The sequence below is a fragment of the Vigna umbellata genome, chromosome 10 (assembly GCF_029865625.1).
Source record: "Vigna umbellata cultivar VRB3 chromosome 10, Vumbellata_1.0, whole genome shotgun sequence".
NCBI lineage: Eukaryota > Viridiplantae > Streptophyta > Magnoliopsida > Fabales > Fabaceae > Vigna > Vigna umbellata.
Window position 1 is genome coordinate 21,936,403 of NC_142174.1, and position 23,689 is coordinate 21,960,091.

The 23,689-nt window shown below is 39.3% G+C and overlaps 2 protein-coding genes and 1 pseudogene across 2 annotated transcripts; all 3 read left to right on the forward strand.

Moving 5' to 3' along the window:
- The first annotated feature begins 5,966 nt into the window (after window positions 1-5,966).
- LOC148192174 (uncharacterized) lies at window positions 5,967-6,590 on the forward strand (annotated as a pseudogene).
- Window positions 6,591-6,827: 237 nt separating this feature from the next.
- LOC148192175 (uncharacterized) lies at window positions 6,828-7,630 on the forward strand. The gene is made up of 5 exons (XM_088100032.1): window positions 6,828-6,896; window positions 6,954-7,079; window positions 7,171-7,274; window positions 7,366-7,456; window positions 7,529-7,630. Exons 1-5 carry the CDS (start codon window positions 6,828-6,830, stop codon window positions 7,628-7,630), a joined length of 492 nt encoding a protein of 163 aa, XP_087956158.1.
- Window positions 7,631-12,104: 4,474 nt separating this feature from the next.
- On the forward strand, window positions 12,105-13,736 carry LOC124843102 (protein FAR1-RELATED SEQUENCE 5-like). Its single transcript, XM_088100034.1, has 2 exons — window positions 12,105-13,233; window positions 13,348-13,736. Exons 1-2 carry the CDS (start codon window positions 12,105-12,107, stop codon window positions 13,734-13,736), a joined length of 1,518 nt encoding a protein of 505 aa, XP_087956160.1.
- The last annotated feature ends 9,953 nt before the right edge of the window (window positions 13,737-23,689 follow it).

Sequence of the window (23,689 nt, forward strand, 5' to 3'; positions counted from 1 at the left end):
CATTAATCCAACTGGTGAAGAGTAATCAATTTAATGGGTTGTCTCACGAAAGCCCATATGAGCACCTCACAACTTTTAATGAGATCTGCAACACGGTGAAAATAAATCGGGTGCTGGACGAAGCAATCAAACTTAGCCTGTTTCCATTCTCATTAGGAGGCAACGCTAAGCTTTAGTTGAATTCTTTTCCAGAAGGAAGCTTTACAGAATGGGAAGCAGTGGTGACAAAGTTCCTAAACAAATACTTTCCACAATCAAAGGTAAATAAAAGAAAGCAAGAGATTTCATCATTCAGGCAAGGCATGGAGGAATCACTGGGTCATGCATGGGACATATATAAAAGCTTATTAAGAAAGACTCCCACGCATGGATTTGACGAAGTGGAAGTAGTCCTAATCTTCCTTGGAGGTCTTGGTTCACAAACCTAGTTGATGCTTGACGCCTCAGCAGGAGGAAATATCAAATGGAAAACTCCAGAGGAAGCTACAGAAATCATTGACAATATGGCTACTAGTGATAATGAGCTGAATAATGAAAGAGGAGCTCCTATTCAACAAAAAGGAGTTCTACAGTTACAAACCAATGATGCCTTGCTAGCACAGAACAAGATACTAACTCAACAATTGGAGACTCTTACAAAAACACTTGCACAACTGCCAAAAGAGTTAAAGACTATTGCACAGGTTCAATCACAATTGTGTGAATTATGTGGGGGTGACCATATTAATGGTCAATGCGCCTTTCCCGCAGAAGCCTTAGAGGATGTTAACTTTATGGACAATCAATACCGTCAGGGGAATTTTAATCAAGGGTGGAAACCACACCCAAGCATTGGTCAAGGACAAAGTGGGCAAGTTGGACAAACTGAGCAATTTAACAAGCAAATACAACAACCAACCTTATGGCAACAGATTTCTATACTTAATGAAAGATCAATAAGGATGGAAGAAACTCTTCATCAGTTCATACAGAAAACTGAGTCTACTCAAAAGAGCACTGAAGCTGCTATTAAGAATTTGGAGATTCAAATGGGTCAGATTACCAAGCAGTTGGAAGAAAGGCCAGACAAAAATTTTGGGACTAATACTGAGGTTAACCCTAGGGAAGAATGTAAAATATTGGAGAGTACAAATGATGAGACAGTTGACTTAGAAAGAGGGGAGACAGAAAAAGAAGAGAGAGAAAAGAGAGAAAAAGAAGAGAGAAAAGAGAAAGGAGAGAGAAGAGATATAAAGAGTAAAGATATTTTTCCTTTTCCAATAAATCAAGAGAAACAATTTGATTTTACAGAATTATTCAAGATGGTGGACAATGATGTACCTTGGAAGGAGATCTTACAACAAATTGCAGTTTATACTAAACCTGAGGAAGAAGTCTCTACAAAGAAAAGACGAAGAGATGATGATACAAAGAAGTATAAAGATGTTAAAAAGGAGCCATTCCCTCCAAAAGCAAAAGATCCAGGAGGCTTTTCCATTCCATGCACAATAGGGAAAAGGATAAAAAAAGCTTTACTTGATTTAGGATCAAGTGTTAACTTGATACCTTATTCTTTACTGGAGTAGATCGGTGATGTTGATGTGAAGCCTATTGATGAGTCAATATTTTATTGATTTCACTTAGTTTATTGTACCAGATTTAATCAGGGAATTGTGCTTAATTTGACCAAAAATTCTTATTTTAATTAATTTGAATTATTTAAGCTAATTATTTTCATCATTGACTGCAGGAAAAATTTTGGAAATATTTTAGGACATTTGGAAGAAAATTTATTTGCACACTGTGTTATTTTTGGAAGAAGCTACACTTCTTAGAATTTTTAAGAAGTAATATTGGTTTGAAAACCATACACACCACACAGCCATTCACGGTTTGGTTGGGAAAATCATGCTTCATTCTTATGATTTATTTTGTTTGTCTCACTTTGCCACTCAATTCACGTTGGAGCACTTCATTCAAGTTTTTCTAACACTTGGGCGTGAGCAATTCTATTCGGTCGTTTTCCAACACATCCACAAAGACACCTTTTGTTTTTTTTAAAAAATGAATAAAAGGATTGCACATGGAAGCATTGAACGACACACACGTAAAGGGGAAGGGCATTTATCTTCTTTAAAAATTCTGCACCAAGAAACACAATGGGCCCACGGATAAGTAAATCTCCACTAAGAATGGGTGGCTTCTATTGGTTTTATGATGGCTGGAGTGCAAACCGAAATCTTCACGCTTCCAGCTAGCACCTTCAAGCATCCTTTGGTTTCACGGATAGCCAACAGCTGCACACACACACATCACGCCAGCAACAATGGAGAGAAGTCCAGCGTTCCAGCAGAAGCACCAAATAGGGGTGACATCCAGCAAAAAGAAAGTGGTGTCACGGTCCAGCAAGCACCTCATGTGCTGAATTGGTGCAGCAGCCCACACGGAAGAGAGCACGGCCCACAAAGCAAAGAGGCCTTCACACGTTCCAGCAGTAGGGGCTGTAGCTGGACAGCAAGCACACGGAACTGTAGGGGTGGTGTCCAGCAAAGAAATTGGTCCACATGCAGCGTCCAGCACGGAAGTTGGTCCACGCGTCCAAGAGAATTGGAGAAGGGCTTCACGCGGAGCTTCATTTTCCACCAACAATGCCACGGTCCAGCAGAGCAAGGGGCTTCCGTGGAGAAGGAGAGGTACGTATTGGGTTGCCACGTCCAGATTTGGTAGTATGAGAGGGGTCCAGGAAGCATGGTAGGAGGGTTGCAAGCAAATGGGAGCCACCAAACTTTTTTTCTTGGCTGGAACGTGAAACACATAGACATGATGGGCTTCACATTCTCAGCACATTTACGTGAACAACAGCAGCGTCTAGGAGGTGTGTGCTTGGAGAGATGAAGAGCTGCACACGAGATTTTGAGGTCCAGGAAGAAGCAGCACCCAGCTTGCACAAGGTAGAAGCAGCAGCACAGGGGGTGTATCCAGTAAGGGCTTCACGGGAAGAAGCCTTCAAGCAGCAGCAACGTGAACGAGGTCTGGAGGCACACAGCTAAAGGGAGTTGGGGGGTAGATTTAAAAGCGGGAGCCGCCACTTGTTTAGGGAAGAAGAAAAACGATGATTGAAGAACGTGTTGGCTACGGCTAGTTGGAAGACATACATAGGCTGAATTGGAAGCACACTATCATGGCCTGAAAGAAAGAGCACACGCCCCCCTCCCCCACCTGTTGGATTCACTTTATTTTGCTGTTAGAGGTTGAAGCAAATTGACTCATTTTATATTTATTCTACTATCCAAGCATTTATTTTTTAGTGTTGTTCGGTAATGAATGCTTGTTTAATTTTTTGCATTGAATGAAAAGTGCATTTTAATTTAGTTGGAAGTCGTGCACAATGTTATGGTCCGGATGGAATCTTTCATTACACTATTTCTTTTAGAAAGTAAAGCTCGTGCTTCATTATTTCCTTGCTGCACATTGTATTTAAATTGATTCCAGGAGATAAAAATGGGAGGAGATGTGACGCTGATTTGATTTTGGAAGAGGAGAGTTCATTTGGCTCAAGTAAACGGTGACACATGGAAGGAGCTCTCGGCTTCTTTTATTTATTTCTAGTTGTCCCGTGATGGATGTGTTTCTTCTAGACGACTTTAATGTGCATTTCCTTTCTTAGCTGAATGTTGGAATTTAATAGCATTAGATTAGTTTTTTTTTATTATTGACCTGTTGCATTCAATATGTGTTTTCAAGTTTACGCAAGCTCAAATTTTAATTGGGTTAAAATAGGATCATTTACTTTACTGCTTTGATTCACTTTAATGTTGTATATTTTATTCAGTGGTGTTAATTAAGATGTAATGTTAGCTTTAGTGTTCAATCATTTTAATTTTGTGTTTACAATTGTGTTTTAATTTAGTTCATTTCGAATCACAAAAACACTTTCAACCCCCCCACTTCGTGTTTGATCTGAGACTGAACCCACATTTGGTCCTTGAGAGACGACCTAGGAGTCACTTCCTAGTACTATACTGCATTCTTTTATGCAATCAATTTTTGTGTGAGGTGCGACCCTCTCATCACCTATAAAGGTTAACTTAGTAATGGCAGATGGATCTTCAAAGGAACCCTATGGAATAACAGAGGATATTATAGTTTGTGTAGGCAAACTCCAGTTCTTGGTAGACTTTGTGGTGATGGAGATGGAGACTGAAAAGATACCCATTATTCTCGGAAAACCGTTTATGAAAACGGCCAAAGCCATCATTGATGTGAACGAAGGTACAGTGGTGCTCCAAGACCGAGAAGAGAGAGTTATTGTAGATGTCTTCGAAGAAGAGAGGTAGATGCAGGAGGAAGAAGCTAGTCATAAAGCTGCATATCAAGATGTACTCATGACTAGCCCTGAAGATGAAAAGCCCAAGGTTAGAGGTAAACATTGTTTGTTGTTTCAGGTACAGAAAAAAGAAAAGATTGGAAGAGGAAGAAAAGTTCTTGATGACTGGATGAAAGAACGACTCCAACTTGGTACACCTGTGAGATTCAAAAACAAGTTGTGGATTGTGAAAGGCTACAAAGAAAAGGAGATGATAGAGATAGAGTCTCCACATTCTAGAAGAGTTAAAACAGTACACCGGAAGCAGTTGAGGAGTTGGTGGGATATGGACATCAACCATGAAGAAGGAACTTGAACTTTATTGGGTCAAGCTAATGACGTTAAAAGAGCGCTTGCTGGAAGGCATTCCAGTGATTTGAGGACAATATTTCTTTTGATTTTATTTTGGTTTTGTAATTTTTAATCAGTTGGACATTATTTCTATAAATATTTTTTTTTATATAGCATCTACTGAAGGATGTTAGGTGGTTAAGTATCTACTGAAGGATACTAGGTTTGTTACACCTACTGATGGGTGTTGGTGGATTTTGGGTCAGGCTCGTGACGTTAAACAAGCGCTACCTGGGAGGCAACCCAGTTGATTGATTATATTTTTGTTTGTTTTATTATAGTTGCATAATAGGGTTTTGCATGAGTAATCTGAAAATGTTAGTGCAGGGAGCAAGTGAGGGGCATCATTAGGAGGCACTTAGGTTAAGCTAGGAAGAAGAAGAACACTTCCCGAAAGTGCCGCTGAGCGGTAGTGTCGCAGACTGGGCTTAGGTTGCCCCTTAGCAGAACCCGAGCCCATTAGGGTATTTTTATACCCTAAGCTGCGCCATAGTTTCTCTTTTCAGACTCTTCTCTGCACACACACTCCTACATACTTTCTCAAAGGTTCTCTACAACTTTTCCCTCATCCCTCTTGAGAAAATCTCACTTTCTCCCTAGTTTTCCATCTAAGTTTGGGGTTGGAAGAGAGCATCAGAGCTTGAAAGCATTCTCATTTCATCTAGCATCTCCACCCAAGTAAGTCAAGCATTTTTCATTCTAGGGTTCTTGAGTTTGAATTTGATTGTTAAAGCATGAATTTTTAGGGGTTTTGATTTCTATGCATGATTTGATGATTTAATTGATGTTTGAACCGATTGAACTGAATGATTTTGATCTGGAAAACTGAAAATTGCATGTGGGTGGAGTTAGGACAGGTCAAAAATGAATTTTTCAAAAATCTGCAGAGTCACCGCTCAGGGGTAAATTGCCGCTGAGCGGCACTCTGACAGACACGCTGTTTTTGCTAAGTTGCGTTCTGGATTGTTGCACTGGTGGCGTTGAGGGGTGATTTTGACCCTCAGCGGTGGTTTAGCTTCGAAATAAGGTGTTGTCTGTGTTTTACTAATGATTAACAACATTTTTTGTGGTTTTGTATCTGTGTTTGATGTAGGAATGGCATCTATTTTTATGACCGGAGATGTAAGTGTTTTGTTTTTCGTTATTTTATATGTAAAAATGGATTGTCTTTTCTGTCAGAATTTGTTGTGTGATATTGGTGCAGTTAAATATGGAGTGGTATCTACGAAAGGAAGATCGTCATCGGCCGGAAATCCGTGCAGCTTTCAACATGGATGACTGAGGGATGAGTGAAGGATCCTTGGCTGAAGGATCCAAGGTTGAGAAAGATGATGACGAAAGCTCTGATGACGGGACATGGGAAGCAGGTGCCGAGGAGAGATTGAGGAAAAACAATGAAGATATCAGAGCATTGAATGCCAAGATTGGAGTTCTTACTAGGGAGTTATTTGAAATTTGTCAAACTCCAATCTTTACTGAAGCAGATGCATGTGGCACTGATGAAGAGGTTGGTGGTGGAGTTGATGAAGCACCTGAAGTTGGAGGTGAGGAGAAGCCTGAAGTTGGGGGAGACGAAGAGGCTGAAGTTGGTCCTGATTGTGGATTTGAAGAAGAAGGTGATGGTAATGCAGTTCATGACCCCCTAGGTGCATATACTGAAGTAAGAGGGGAGGATAAAACCGCACATGAAGATGAGATACTTTCAAGAACTGTTGATAACATTGATTGTATTGAAATCGATGATGATGGTGATGAAGAAGAACGGGAGGTCGTACCATTGGTTATCCCCCCATTGCGTAGTTTTCTTGGTGATCCAAGCACCACTGTTGATGTAGACCAATTGTACAGAGCAATCAGCGTCAGAGAGATGACCGTATACAGGTATATGCTGTGAATTGTAGTTGTGGTTGACGAATCTCTATTGTTTGTGATTGACTAATATTTATATGTTTAGGGTTGTATGCGAGATAATTGGGCAAACCTTGAGCACGACTTCATTTTACACTTTGGCCCCGATAAAATACGTTGATAACATGGTTAGTATTGTGACATTTGTTTGTGTTTCATGTTGTAGTTTATGTTAGTAATGTGAAAATTTTTGATTGTGTAGGTGGTGTTATTTGCTTGTACGATGTTTATGTACTTTGAGAAAAGGTTGTGCGGTGTTGTTAAGAGGATTCATTTTAGTCCGTTATACTCGGTAAATAAAATTTGATATTGTATCATATATTTGATTGAAGAATGACATATTGTGTAGGTGGTGCCATTTGTCCACGATGATCATTGGTGGTGTTATTCAGTGAAATTGAGTTCATTGGAGATTTTTGTGATTGACTCATTGGGTAAGGGGATCAGAGACCAGAAAAGGATAGACACAGCTGTTGTAAGATTCCACATCTTTCATTGTTGATGACCGTGTGATTATGACATAACCCTGTATTGTTTAACAATTTTTTGTATTTGTTAACTGGTAGGCTGAAAATATGGCACGGTTTTTTTGCATCTTGATGAATAGACCGGAAGGTAGTATTGGTCCTTTGACTGTTAAACAAGCAAATATCCCATCTCAACCAAACTTGTAAGTTTCTTGAATTGTACTGCCGGATTATATTGTGTTGTGATGAATATATGGGCAAAAGTAATTTGATGTGGTGGGTATATTATTTCAGACATGATTGTGGAGTCATAATGTTGAAAGCAATGGAAATCTGGGATGGAGACGAAAAATACAACGGAAAAAGCATGCCTCAATATACAACTGTAAGTTGGAACTGTGTGTTTGTTAAAATTATTCTATGTGCTGGTTTGTAACGGGGAAAATGTTGGTTTCAGGAGGAGCTGCTTGGGATTAGAAAGAAATATGTATGTGACTGGATCCTGCACAACGAGAACATAAGAAGAATGGAAGCCCTAGAGCTATATGGCATTGTTTAGGATTGCTAACAAATGAACAAATTTGACTTGTAACAAATGTTTAAATATGTACATAATGTTAGTTGACAATGTACACTATGTGTTTGTAATAAGATTATTGGTTGGATTTTCAATTTAATTGTTTTGACTTTGTGTTTGTTATAATGACTAAATTTTTGATTGAAAAATGAACGCAGCATTATAATAAGTATTTCAAAAGTACGGGAGCATTTTATTAGTTAAATTAAGGGTAATTAATGCGAGGGAGTTGATCAAGTTCTGAGTTGGGAGATGGTTGTTGGTGATTGATGTGAGCTCAAGAAGTGTGGAGTGACCCGTGATGACTAGGGGGACCAAGTAGTGCAAGGGATGACTGAGAGTGTTGAAAAAAGGATGTGGCAATCGTTTACGGACTCCTGGTAAACGATTACCCGAGAGAAAATGAGGTTTTGTACAGAATGTCCAACTGAGGTAGTCAGTCAGGGTGACAGGGGTGACCATTGTTAAAAAAAGTGACTTTAAGGCACTTTTGCACTTGTCTTAGGCTGGTCCTGGAGTTTCCGTGGTGGAAGAGGGTGATTAGTGATGTGATGATGTCTCAAGGAGTGTTGAGTGACCCCTCATGAGTGGGGGGAGCAAGTTGTGCAAGGGATGACTGAGAGTGTTGAAAAATGGCTGTGGTAATCGTTTACAACTTCCTGGTAAACGATTACCCGTGAGAAAATGAGGTTTTGTACAGAAAGTCCAACTGAGGTAGTCAGTCAGGTTCACAGGGGTGACCATTGTCAAAAAAAGTGACTTTTAGGCACTTTTGCACTTGTCTTAGGCGGGTCCCGGTGTTTCAGTGGTGGGAGAGGGTGGTTAGTGATGTGATGATGTCCCAAGGAGTGTGGAGTGACCCCTCATCAGTTGGATGAGCAAGTTGTGCAAGGGATGACTGAGAGTGTTTAAAAAAGGCTGTGGTAATCATTTACAACTTCCTGGTAAACGATTACCCGAGAGAAAATAAGGTTTTGTACAGAAAGTCCAACTGACGTAGTCAGTCAGGTTCACAAGGGTGACCATTGTGAAAAAAAGTGACTTTTAGGCACTTTTGCACTTGTCTTAGGCTGGTCCTAGTGTTTCAGTGGTGGTAGAGGGTGGTTAGTGATGTGATGATGTCCCAAGGAGTGTGGAGTGACCCCTAATCAGTTGGATGAGCAAGTTGTGCAAGCGATGACTGAGAGTGTTGAAAAAAGACTATGGTAATCATTTACAACTTCCTGGTAAACGGTTACCCGAGAGAAAATAAGGTTTTGTACAGAAAGTCCAACTGAGGTAGTCAGTCAGGTTCACAGGGGTGACCATTGTCAAAAAAAGTGACTTTTAGACACTTTTGCACTTGTCTTAGGCTGGTCCTGGTGTTTCAGTGGTGGTAGAGGGTGGTTAGTGATGTGATGATGTCCCAAGGAGTGTGGAGTGACCCCTCATCAGTTGGATGAGCAAGTTGTGCAAGGGATGACTGAGAGTGTTGAAAAAAGGCTGTGGTAATCGTTTACGGACTCTTGGTAAACGATTACCCGAGCCAAAATGAGGTTTTGTACAGAAAGTCCAACTGAGGTAGTCAGTAAGGGTGACAGGGGTGACCATTGTAAAAAAAAGTGACTTTTAGGCACTTTTGCACTTGTCTTAGGCTGCTCCTGGTGTTTCAGTGGTGGGAGATGGTGGTTGGTGATGTGATGATGTCCCAAGGATTGTGGAGTGACACCTCATGAGTGGGGGGAGCAACTTGTGCAAGGGATGACTGAGAGTGTTGAAAAAAGGCTGTGGTAATCGTTTACAACTTCCTGGTAAACGATTACCCGTGAGAAAATAAGGTTTTGTACAGAAAGTTCAACTGAGGTAGTCAGTCAGGTTAACAGGGGTGACCATTGTCAAAAAAAGTGACTTTTAGGCACTTTTGCACTTGTCTTAGGCTGGTCTTGGTGTTTCAGTGGTGGGAGAGGGTGGTTAGTGATGTGATGATGTCCCAAGGAGTGTGGAGTCACCCCTCATCAGTTGGATGAGCAAGTTGTGCAAGGGATGACTTAGAGTGTTGAAAAAAGGCTGTGGTAATCGTTTACAACTTCCTGGTAAACGATTACCCGAGAGAAAATAAGGTTTTGTACAGAAAGTCCAACTGAGGTAGTCAGTCAAGTTCATAGGGGTGAACATTGTCAAAAAAAGTGACTTTTAGGCACTTTTGCACTTGTCTTACGCTGGTCCTGGTGTTTCAGTGGTGAGAGAGGGTGGTTAGTGATGTGATGATGTCCCAAGGAGTGTGGAGTGACCCCTCATCAGTTGGAGGAGTAAGTTGTGCAAGGGATGACTGAGAGTGTTCAAAAAACGCTGTGGTAATCGTTTCCAGACTCCTGGTAAACGATTACCCGAGAGAAAATGAGGTTTTGTATAGAAAGTCCAACAGAAGTAGACAGTCAGGTCTTGCTAGGTAAGGTATTGACAAAGGAATTTAATTTTAGGCACAGATGCAGTGGTACGGGGTTGATGTTGGTATTACATTTGTGGTAGAGGGTGGGAATTGATAACAAAGCATGCGAACAATTAACTTCAAAACATTTCTATGACATAAACAAATTCATTATAACACAACATTAATAGAGTTTCAGGTACACAACATACACAACAATAATACATTGGACGTTTGAAATATTACAGTTATCCATTAAATACTTATAATGCTGTTAATATAAAATTACAGTTATCCAAAACCCACTATTGGTTGTCTGCTTGTTTGGACGTTGATGGTTGGTCAGATGGTTGGTCAGATGGACGTACAAATTTGCGGAGGATGTCATCCACATTGAGTTTCTTCTCTGCCCACATAGGAAGTCGAATGACAGGTTTTGGGGTCTCCTTAACAAGGTCAATTGTTGGAGGACAAACTTCAGCTGGAAAAACCTTGACTATAGAGCGATGCGTAATATTGAGGTAGTAGTTTTGCCTAAATGTAGTGAAGGGGTGGATCTAAATATACAAACCAAATTTGTAAGAAGAAGAACACTGAAATACCAACAAAATAATTATGGTAGTTAAGTACAAATTTGATGGGTTACAAGATTGAGTAGCATAACGGAACCAACTCCGATATTGTCTGCAATTTCAGGATCTTCAAGAACTTTCTTGTGCAAGGAAGCCTTCATCGTGGCAGTTGGGTCCTTCACAAGTTGGTATAATAAGTTAGTAATGTACCATAACATCTTGTGTTGTTCAATAAAGGAAATATTACCTTAAGGATCAACTGCATATCTCCCAACCCATTTGGCTTGCACTCTTTCAATATGCAAGCAACAAATGGAAGGACCTCAACTGATTTTGCCTCTTGGAGGGAGTTCACGTTCTCGAATTTTCCATCCTTTACGAGACCTACGATAAAAATATATGAAAAGAAATTACAACTAGTAAACGTAATAATGTTGTTGGAAGCGTGTATAAGATTCACTGTACCGTGGTGTTCAATAAACATTTGTGCCCATTTCCAAGCATTGGAGTTGAAATCTCGTTCATAGGTTGCGTCAGCAACATCACGAGCAAATTCTTGTGTCGATTTGGGTTGTTTTGTTCCCGTTCTATTCAGGAAAGCTGCTTGGATGTTACCTGCAGGACCAGGAATAAGCGTTGCCGAAGCATCGCATTTTTTCAAAAACGATTCAAGGACATCATCATCATAAACAAGGTCTTCCCATGCATCCATGATTATGCTGAAATTTCCTGTCCAAATTAAAATTCGACGTTAACGACGAAACATCAATAGGATGATTACATAAGTAACTCACAACTCAAAGAATGGTAAATGGGTTACAGATACTGTCACCTGATTCAAGCGTACACAATGGGTTTCTCCCCGAAATTTAAATAGAAGTACGTGGACATACACATTACATGAAATCAATATAACCAAAAAAAACATAATATTATATCTATTTCCATAAAGTTAACTTGTTAAAATGAAGTTACATTAATTGTGGGGATATGTCTAATTTGATGGGAAATCTTTAAAAGTGAAAAGCATTGATTGTGGGTTAGGAGAGAGAAACTTTATGCTGACAACATTCAATGCATGCTTTGTCAGCGTAAGCAAATACGTGCTTGAGAAGGCAAAAATATTACCTTTGGCGGGACTATAGACCTGCCTCAACATCCAACGTTAACATTTACTTCCATTAACCAACCACTTCCAGACAACTTACCTGGTCTTCATTAAAGAGAAGGACGACAACCATGTTCGGAGGTTTGGTGACAAGCACATAAGGTTCATTTATGGTGGACGTAAATGTAGAAGATGAGGTTGGTTAGGACCATTTGACCTTCATTAAAGGGCACACGATATTCCACCAGGGTACGTTTTAATTAACTTCTTTGAAATGATTTTATTTTCATTATTTTTTTAGTTGCCAGTGGTCATTGTGGTAAGTGTGATGAGTCAATATCATTTGCTTTATCTCTAAAGGTGGGTCTAATGTCAACGCACACAATTGATGCAGATGAAGTGAATGAGTATAATGACAATGTTGATGACCGTAATGAAAGTTTAATGGAGATGGACCCAACAGTGCATATGTGTTTTGAATCAATGATTGAAGCTAAAATTTTTTACACAAACTACGCCATTAGACGTGGGTTTGCCATGCGGACTAGAACTTCTAAAAAAGATAAAGACAACAACGTCTACTACTTGAGAATAGTTTGTTCAAGGGAGGACAAATATGTGTCTTCCGTCAAACCAGTCGTCAAAACACTTCCAAGTCAAATTAACCAATGTCCTGCTGGGATAACCATTGCAAAGAAGGAGGACAAGTGGTTTATAAGGACCGTTGTTCTGGACCACAACCATGATCTTTGCCCAAATAACTCCAAACTATTTGCAGCCAATAGAAAGTTAAGCATGCAAGCAAAACACACGTTGGAGGTCAACCACGATGCTGGAGTTAGGTTAAATAAGAGTTTCCTTAGCATTGTGAACGATGCCGGGGGCTATGAAAACATGGACTTCGTCGAGCGGGACGCTCGAAACTACATTGGCCAACACAGAAGATCTTTATGTAAGGATGGTGATGGTCAGACACTCCTACGACACTTTTCTTCAATGAAAGATAGAAATAACGAGTTCTTCTATGACATTGCACTCGATGAAGGGAATAAAATTTGTAGTGTGTTTTGGGCTAATGCAAGAAGTCGTGTTGCATGTGAAGAATTTGGTGATGTTGTTTCCTTTGACACCACTTACTTAACAAATAAGTACGACATGCCATTTGCGCCTTTTGTTGGAGTTAACCATCATGGACACTCCATTTTACTTGGTTGTGGATTGTTGTCTTCGGAAGACACTGTCTCATTTGTATGGTTGTTCCAATGTTGGCTAAGATGCATGCGTAATAAGAGTCCTCAAGGTATTATTACTGACCAATTCAGGGCAATGGCCAACGCTATTGAACAAGTGTTTCCTGATACGAGGCACAGGTGGGGTTTATGGCACATCCTGAAGAAGTTGCCTGAAAAATTGCACGGGTATAGAAATAATCCCGTTATCAAAACCGAACTACATGCACTTATATATGATTGTGTTTGTCCAAGAGAATTTGAAAATGGTTGGAAGGAACTACTTACCAAACATGGATTGGAGCAAAATGAATGGCTATATAATTTGTACGAATAGAGACATAAATGGGTTCCGTGTTACTTGAAAAAATATTTTTGGGCAGGCATGTCTACGACTCAGAGAAGTGAGGGAATGAATGCTTTTTTTGATGGATTTATCAATTCTACAACCACACTTCAACAATTTGTGGTCCAATACGACAATGCGGTTAGGGTAAAGGCCCAGAAGGAAATAGAAGCGGACTTCTCCTCCATGAACACCACTATTGCATGTGGCTCTCAGTCACCGATTGAGAGACAATTTCAAGTGGAATACACACATGCAAAGTTTGAGGAGGTCCAAACTGAATTCCGTTCAAGGATGAATTGTTTCATCAAAGACACCTTAAAGGAGGACTTATGGAACACTTACACTATAAAAGAGGAACGAATGTGGGAGGGTAATCGTGTACCAGATAAATTTTACAAAGTTCAATTTGATCCCCTGACATAGACAACCACTTGCTCTTGCCAACTCTTTGAGTTTAGAGGAATTATATGTCGCCATTCCCTCTTGGTATTTGGTCAAGAAGATGTTTACAGTGTTCCCTCACAATACATTTTGCGGCGCTGGAGCAAAAATATTAGAAGAAGACACACACTAATAACAACATCGTATAGTAATTCCACAAATGAACCACGCATGGAAAGATACAAACTGTTGTGCAAACGTTTTTATGAAATTGCTGAAGTTGCATGTGAGTCTGAGGAAGCTAGTACTGAATTGGAAAAGGAACTTAATTGTTTGGGTAAAAAATTTGGGTTCAGTTCTTCCATGACAAATAACATCATCAGTGATGCAGGCCAACTAAGATACGATACTAGTGCATGCACGTCAATACCACTTAGTCCAGTTGGAACATCTGATGTCCTTGTACACAGTCCTGCAACTGTTAAGCGAAAAGGACGTCCACGCACAAACAGGTTGAAGTCCACTATTGAGAAAATAACCAAAAGAAGAAAGTCAACTTCATTCACAAAGACTTCAACACCACCCACCGAACAATGCGTGAGTCATTAATTACGTTGAAAATATTCATTAAATACTTTATTCTGTATCAAATTTGTTGTACTTAGTACTTGTGTTGTTGCAGGGCGAAAGAGCATTTAATGTTGTTGAACGTGATGACCGTGTACAATTTCAAGCCGACACTATCCAACTATCACAAGATACCGAAATGGGTCATTTTGGATTTTTGACGTTGTTGTCAGCTGTACATAACAATTTCGATAACAACATCAGTTGATATATACAACTTGGCTGTTTTTTTGTCAATTTATTCTGTTTTTGTAAGTGACAATGGTCATCCATGAAATCCCATTGATGAATGTTTGCAATGCATATGAGTACACCATAATTTGCTATTGTAATCGATTACGAGGATGTCGTAATCGATTACTGTGTTCAGTTCATTAAACAAAACTACCCACTGCATCAGTACGTATACAACGTCTATAAATTGCAATCCTGTACATAACCGCCCAAACACGTCCTTCCTCAAAAACGTTTGCAAAAGATCACTTCTCTCAGTGCAAAACCCTAAACGAAATTAAATGGGTGATCGTGGAACGAAGAAACAAAAGGCATCTTCTTCCGTTGGTGGACGTCGACGCCGCCAGAGTCCAACCCCGTCACCATCGTCATCCCCTCCAACGCCTAACAATGATCTCTTCTCCTCGGATGAGCAACAGGAGAAATATGCCCAACATTTTGTCAATCGTGAAATATTGGAAAGTAAGTATCTAGAGTACGGTTACTTTGAAGGAAAAAATTTTCGATTCTATGACATATTGGACGAAGCTGGGCTGACTGAATTTGTGTGTTTAAGAAGACATTACCACCCACAATTAGTGAGAGTGTTCTACAGCAACATGTCAATATCGGATACTGGGGTTATTCGAAGCGAGGTAAAAGGTGTAAAAATTAGGGTGAGCCCTAATCTTTTTCAACAACTCACTAATCTCTCATCTGATGGTGTTTGTTATGAAGGAAAACTTGTAGATGAGTGGAAAGAACAATACGATTCTGTGACTGCAAGGCAACTAGTGTGTAGAGATGATGCAGTCATACAATCTAGAATACTAGCGGGGCAAATGAAGGTTCAACCAAGGATACTTCATTATTTTCTCACTAGAGTATTAATTCCTCGTGCAACCAATATTGGTCAGGCATCCGAAGAGGATATTATGCTGCTATGGGCATTTTTCAATTCCATTCACATTAACTGGGGACATCTTATTAGATATAAGATGAAAAGAGCATTAAGGGAGAACGCAAAGTTGCCATATCCACATTTGATAACCATCTTCATGGAACACTTTGAAGTGCCTACTGACAGTGATCCCATTTCAGAACTGAAGTTCAAGCAAAAAATTGGTTGTGAAGTTGTAGCATCATTTGGTTATGTGCAAAATGATGAAGGAGAATGGGTTCCCAAAGGCAACGCCCCCCACCCCCCCCCCCCCCCCCCCCTTATAAGAAGGTCAACATGAACAAGGAGAAGATGATGAACAAGGCAGTTCATCTACAACACTAAATAATGTCATCAACCGCATAGAACAACTTCAAACCTTTGTTGGTACAAGATTTGATGCCTTTGAAACTCGATTTGATGCCCTTGAAACATGATTTGGAAACATGGACATGGTCATCACTACAAGGTTTGATGCGTTGCAATCGCGCGTTGGGAACATTGAAGAACAACTGCAACACTTGCAAAGTGCTTCTGAAAGCAATCCTCAGACTTAGAATTGGTTGTTTAGGCTTTATTTTCTGCATTATAAAGAACTATGTACCACAGTTCCTACTTTGATAATTTCAAGTCTTTAATTTAATGAAGTTCTTTACTGTCAAACTGGTTCCTCAATTCTCGACATTTATTATGTAATGTTCAATTTATGATACACTTAATAGCATTGCAGTTGTGAGTAAAACACCAATACTACTAACCAAATATTACCTCCCCATCCAATTACAGGTGGACTTCTGCCTAAAAGTCACTTTTTTTGACAATGGTCACCCCTGTAACCCTGACTAACTACCTCAGTTGGACTTTCTGTACAAAACCTCATTTTCTCTCGGGTAATCGTTTACCAGGCAGTCGTAAACGATTACCACAACCTTTTTTCAACACTCTCAGTCATCCCTTGCACAACTTGCTCATCCAACTGATGAGAGGTCACTCCACACTCCTTGGGACATCATCACATCACCAACCACCCTCTCCCACCACTGAAACACCAGGACCATCCTAAGACAAGTGCAAAAGTGCCTAAAAGTCACTTTTTTTGACAATGGTCACCCCTGTGAACCTGACTGACTACCTCAGTTGGACTTTCTGTACAAAACCTTATTTTCTCACGGGTAATCGTTTACCAGGAAGTAGCAAACGATTACCACAGCCTTTTTTCAACACTCTCAGTCATGCCTTGCACAACTTGCTCCCCTCACTCATGAGGGGTCACTCCACACTACTTGGGACATCATCACATCACTAACCACCATCTCCCACCACTGAAACACCAAGACCAGCCTAAGACAAGTGCAAAAGTGCCTAAAAGTCACTTTTTTTGACAATGGTCATCCCTGTCACCCTTACTGACTACCTCAGTTGGACTTTCTGTACAAAACCTCATTTTCTCTCGGGTAATCGTTTACCAAGAGTCCGTAAACGATTACCACAGCCTTTTTTCAACACTCTCAGTCATCCCTTGCACAACTTGCTCATCCAATTGATGAGGGGTCACTCCACACTCCTTGGGACATCATCACATCACCAACCACCCTCTCCCACCACTGAAACACCAGGACCAGCCTAAGACAAGTGCAAAAGTGCCTAAAAGTCACTTTTTTTGACAATGGTCACCCCTGTCACCCTGACTGACTACCTTAGTTGGACTTTCTATACAAAACCTCATTTTCTCTCGGGTAATCGTTTACCAAGAGTCCGTAAACGATTACCACAGCCTTTTTGCAACACTCTCAGTCATCCCTTACACAACTTGCTCCCCCCACTCATGAGGGGTCACTCCACACTCCTTGGCCTCACATCACATCACCAACCACCATCTCCCACCACTGAAACACCAGGAGCAGCCTAAGACAAGTGCAAAAGTGCTTAAAAGTCACTTTTTTTGACAATGGTCACCCCTGTCACCCTGACTGACTACCTCAGTTGGACTTTCTGTACAAAACCTCATTTTCTCTCGGGTAATCGTTTACCAGGAGTCCGTAAACGATTACCACAGCCTTTTTTCAACACTCTCAGTCATCCCTAGCACAAGTTGCTCCCCCCACTCATGAGGGGTCACTCCACACTCCTTGGCCTCACATCACATCACCAACCACCATCTCCCACCACTGAAACACCAGGAGCAGCCTAAGACAAGTCCAAAAGTGCCTAAAAGTCACTTTTTTTTACAATGGTCACCCGTGTCACCCTTACTGACTACCTAGTTGGACTTTTTGTACAAAACCTCATTTTCTCTCGGGTAATCGTTTACCAGGAGTCCGTAAACGATTACCACAGCCTTTTTTCAACACTCTCAGTCATCCCTTGCACAACTTGCTCCCCCCACTCATGAGGGGTCACTCCACACTCCTTGGCCTCACATCACATCACCCCCCACTCAAATTGTGATTCAAATGAACTGGTTTTGACATTGGTCACCCGTGTTACCCAGAATGACCACTCAAAGACCAACATCTTACAAACAAGCCTCCAACTTAGCAAACACAAAACTTGACCACATTCTGAAATCCACAAACCCACAACTCATAATAACAATGGTATTCAAAAAATAAAATATGAGACCGACTCAAACAAAAACTCAAATTTTATATCATTCAACTAAATCCGATACATTACACTTTGTTTTCTTAATCTATTTACAATGATTACAATGATCATTTACTTTCCATTAATAAACTAAATACACATATCACTCATTTTTTATTCTAAGCACTACGGTTCCGGTGTATAGAGTCCTAAGCGCTCTTCCCTTGTAACGCCTTCGTGATCCAACCCTAACATACGTCTTCATAGGTTGTTCATTTCCGTCAATGTTAGTAGGGGATACAAAACCAGGGTTCACGGATGGTTCTGTACGAGGCACACTTTGTCCAACGTCATCTTTATTTTGCCTTCTTGCCTTCTCTTCAGCCAATTGTGCCTCCAAACTTGCAACCTTCCTTTTAAGTTCTTCAATTAGAAATTCTTGGTCCTCTAAGGCACGCATAAAAGTTTCTCTTCGAATTCTTTTTTGTTTCTTATTTCCTCTTGGTTTAGCATCCTTTCTTTTTGGTGTTGGTCTGTATTCCTTCTTATCCTTGGTTGAAGCACCAGCATAAACATCGTCAACAACCTAAAATTTAACCACACATTACAGATTACACAACTTTTGTCAATATATGAAAACATAACAAAACTTCCGATAACAAACCACATACCAAACCTGTCTCCATACACCGTTTTACGAACTTGTCTCCAACACTTATATTCATCCAATGCAATATTCGTGGAAATTTATCAATAGGACCTTCCGGTGGAACAAATAGCTCAAAAAACCATACCTAAGAAAAATAAATCATCTTAACTTGTAAGAAACTAAATTCACAAAACAATTTAAATAATTACATCAAAAAGTAATAATTACCTGCAGCATGTAAACACAACCATCGACGTAAACGTTTGTTGTACCTTTGCCTTTCTTCAAGCCTTCTGAAGCTTTGCACAAACTACGTAACAAAAAACGATAAACTACACTACCCCAACAATAACTACCCAAACCACTTAAGTTGTCAACAATATTAAACATTACGGGAAACACTTTTCCGCTACCTTTTGGAAATAAAATCTCACTTATCCCTACCAAGAGGTAAAGGCTACAAAAATGAGAACAAGGGATCTTTTTCTTGTGTTTTCGCATTAGAATTTTGTATATCGAATTCAATTCCTTTGTTCCTTTGCCTATGTATTTCACACATTAAATATTTCCCATTTCTTCCTTTAAATTAATATTTGCACCATCTGTACTCAATCCCAACCCTAAATGAAAATCATTTTCATTTATATTCAAAACTTTATTCCCAACTAAAAAACCACTACTAGAGTCGTCCCACTTACCCAGTAACTCACTCAATATATTTCTACCTAGTTTAACATTCACATTGACATCTAAAAACCACGCAAATGGAGTCTTCGCAATCAATGACCGATGCTCGTCTGTCAAGCGTTCGTTCAAAGTACATATATACTTTGTCGAAAAAGAGTGACGAACACTCAACTGCATAAACCAAAATAAAATCAGCAAAACTACTAAACCCAATAACCCAATAACCACAACAAAAGGATACGAACCCCAAACCTTAACCCAAACCAAAAAACCATGGTACGAAATGGAATGGAAAACCACTTACCTTCGTCGTCGGACAATGGTCACCGGACCTTGCCATTCCGCACGATAACTTGTACGAAAAACACCACCTTTACGAAAATGGAGGGAGACAACACCACGCACACAGAACAATCACATAGAAAGCAAAGTGAAGAGGCACGAAACGCGACCTTCAGGAGACGGGACCTTCACGAGACGGGACCTTCATTTCCAATGAAACAGAGAAAGGGGTGGGGTATTTTCGGATTTTCAGTTAAAAGAAGGGTTACAGACTTCCATTTCGAAGGTTTTTATAAAATATTCTTTTTAAAACAAACCAATGAAAATAGGACACGTGGCGTTGTAAAAAAAGTGTTAAGAAATCGTTGTTGGAATATCGTGGTCCTTTGTTTTTTTATTATCTTGTCAACTTTGTTCTTTATGACTTGTTTCATATTCTCAATTTTCTTTCTTCTCTTTTCTTTTCATTTTCGATAAATATTGTCACTTCCTCTAAAGAAATTTTCATCTCTCTTTAATATTAACTAAGAGCGTAAGACCTATCTTATATTATTTTTCATGATTTTCAAAGTCGATTAATTTTACTTAATTTTATTATAATAAAATATTAATTTGATCAATTTTTACCTTACCGTTAAATTTAATGGACGATGTTAAAATTGGTGTGTCTCTTAACTTGCTAACTGCATAATTTTTAATGACGTGGCAGAGTTATGTGGAATTTAATTATTTTAAATTTTGAACTCCATGGACAGAGAGACTCCAAGACCTAGATAAGAACTCCATGGGTTCATGCAGTGTTTGTGGCTTAGCCAACGGCGACAAGGATGATACCAGTTTGAACTGCTCATTCTCCTACACATCCTCTCAAGCTAACTCCAGCCATGAACCATTTTCCCAAGGTGGAAAAAATCCACCTTCCATGTTTCTTTTCTTCTGTAAATCCTTTTCCAAAACAACAAAAGACAAACTTAATTAACCCAGTTAGCCTCAACAATCGAAAAGAAGAAATTTTGATGAACCCATGTCAAGCATCCGATCTGCTTCATCAAGTACCACAAAAGATACTTCTTTGAGGCAACAGACACCCATTTCAATTAGATCCTGAATACGACAAGGAGTTCCAATGACAATATGTCCATGCCAGATTTTAGTGAGGAGATTTGTGGGCCTTTGGAGGTTCCACCATACAAACAGATTGATTCCAGACCACAAGAACTACCTGCATCACAAATGACATATGATATTTGTTGTGTTAGCTCTCGAGTAGGAGAGAGCACGAGGCAAAGAGGGTTTTCTCCCCTGGAACCTTTACCATTTCGCTTTCCCAAAACATGCATAATCGTCGGTATCCCGAATGCCAACGCTTTCCCTGATCCAGTGGCAGCAATTTCAATCAAAACACGGCGATCCAATAAGAAAGGCCACGCTCGCGATTGAATTAGAGAAGGCTTCTCGAAACCCTTGCAACATTCCAGCACATTCTCCGGCAGTCCTGAATCCAAAAATCTTTTCACCGCCACGTACTTTGCATCTCCGGCATTCTTTCCAATAACCACTACAGACCTGTCTACCACCGTTTCATCGCGATTAACACCATTGTCGTTCTTCATATCACCGTTGGTTTCCCCTGCATTCTCTTTGGAGTCATGATGTTTCTTCTTTTTGTTCTTCTTCGATTTGGTTCCTATCATCCAATGCAATGTTCTTCTTATAAAGCTACAAGAGTGAGTAAGTTGTTTCAAATTTCAGCGAGCACATTCAGGCTCCATCAACATTTAGGAACCTTTTAATTAGGGATTCTCTCAAATTAGGTTAAATTAAGGACTTAAGTAAATCCCATACTTTTCTTTTATAACAGGAAATCATGTATACAAAGAAGAAGTTGAAAAAGAATCAAGAGCATAGAAAGGTGGCGTCAACGGCACAAGCATGAGATCCATGAGGTGGCCATGGAGGATTTACCGAGGAAGGGGATGGAGCAATTAGACACCTTTTTTGCTTCTTTTATTTCTATTTTCTTTTGTTTTATTTATTTATTTTATTTAGGTTTAATCTTTTGCTTTTTCATTTTTAAATTACACGTAATGAGACTACGTCATTAAAAACTACACAGTAAGCAAGCCAAGACACATAAATTTTAACACTGTCCACTGAATTTAATGGCAAAGTTAAAATTGACGCAATTTTACAGTAAAAGGGACCTAATTGGGATAAAAAAATACGATTACCTATTTGAGACGATTATGCACAAATAAGAACCTCTGAAATGATTAAACCTAATATTTTTCATGTAAGCACAAAGTCAAGGTATCTTGAGAGAAACACTTACACATTACATAACCATTGGTAGGAGGAATATTCGAATATACCTATTAGGAGGTTGCACTTGTCACAGTCGAATTTCTTATTTCTAATTAAAGATTGAATGTTCTATGAGACGGATGAGAATGGAAGAAAATAAAATGTTCATCCTAAATTGCAATGAGTAAAATAATAACATAAATGGAAGAAAGTGAAAATAAAAGGAGAGATCAAAACTGAGAGATTAATATTTCCATATAATTAAACTTCGAAAATTTTAATACTTCATTTGATCTAGTTTAGTATTGTTATAATTTAATCACTCATTTGAACCTTGTATTGTATGACCACCGGTTAGCCGAGGATCAGGTCGTCGACACTCCAACAAGGAAATGACCAACCGATCTAGAATAGTCAATAATGACAATTAATCTGAACAATAATAGCTACTAATGGGCAATTAATGAGAATGATAATCATTGATTGATAATTAATAGGAAAAATGTCATTTATTGGTAGTAAATGACTCAGACTTAATGGTAAGCTCAATATAATATTTATAAATATATGTTTGACGAAAAAGGCAGGTAATGAACTCTAATTACTCATTCCTATTATAGAATTATTGAGTAAATAATTGACTTGAGCGTCATAGTGCCTTTGTGATAAACAAATTTTTAATCCCCCAAAAACGGAGTCAAAAACTTGTTAAGACCTCGGCAAGTGTACTGAGTCGTATCAAGTAATAATAAATGGTAAGACCAAGTATCGCTTCCCAAGAGACTCACGACACTAAACAGTTATGTGATTACTCAACAAATTAAGACTCTAAAGAACAAATTTTGGGGTTTTTGAATGCAAATGCAATAAAATAAACATGAATGCAATTTGATCAATTGAAGCTAAACACAAGAATGAATGGATGAAGTTGATGATATTGTTGTTGGCTTTAGATTTCACCTAATTTACTCTCATGCATATATGAATTCATCTTCTTCATTAATGTTAATGCCACTTTCTAATTTACCTTAAACCCGATGCCTCGGTGAAGAAAGCCTACTCCTAATTACTAGTTCACAATGTCTTGTCTCCCTAGCAATTAATCATGCATTACATTCGCATAGAAGCTTAAAGGCAACCGATCCACCTATTCCTATGTCTAGGTAATATTGCTTCCGGGAGAATTTCCTAAAGGTTTAGAGGTTACATCTTTCCCAACAACAAATAAGGTTTAGTTCTCCATCATCATGGAAGAACTAGATGAACAATGGAATGACAGAATGGAAGAGATAGACAAACCCTCGAAAGAGAAGAGGAGAGCCATCACCATCTTCAAATCTACCCCCAAGGGGTGAAAAGTGTGTTTCTGTGCTCAAACTATCAAAAGATACAATCCCTAGGACGTGCAAGTTCTTAAATAGAACATAAAAATAATAGAAAACAGGTCTAAGCCCATAAAAATAACAGAAAACAGGTCCAAGCCCACGTCGTCGGCGCTCAGCGGTAGTTGCGGCACTCAAAAATGGTGCTTAGTGAAACTTTTTCTTCACTCTGGTTGACTTTTCTGCACTCTGGTTGACTGATTAACTTTTCTGCATTCTAGTTGACTTTTTTGCACTTTGGTTGACTTTTCTGCATTTTGGTTGACTTTTCTGCATTCCAACCATTCGGTACTTTAACTCTTCTTTCAAATAATTCCAATAGCCT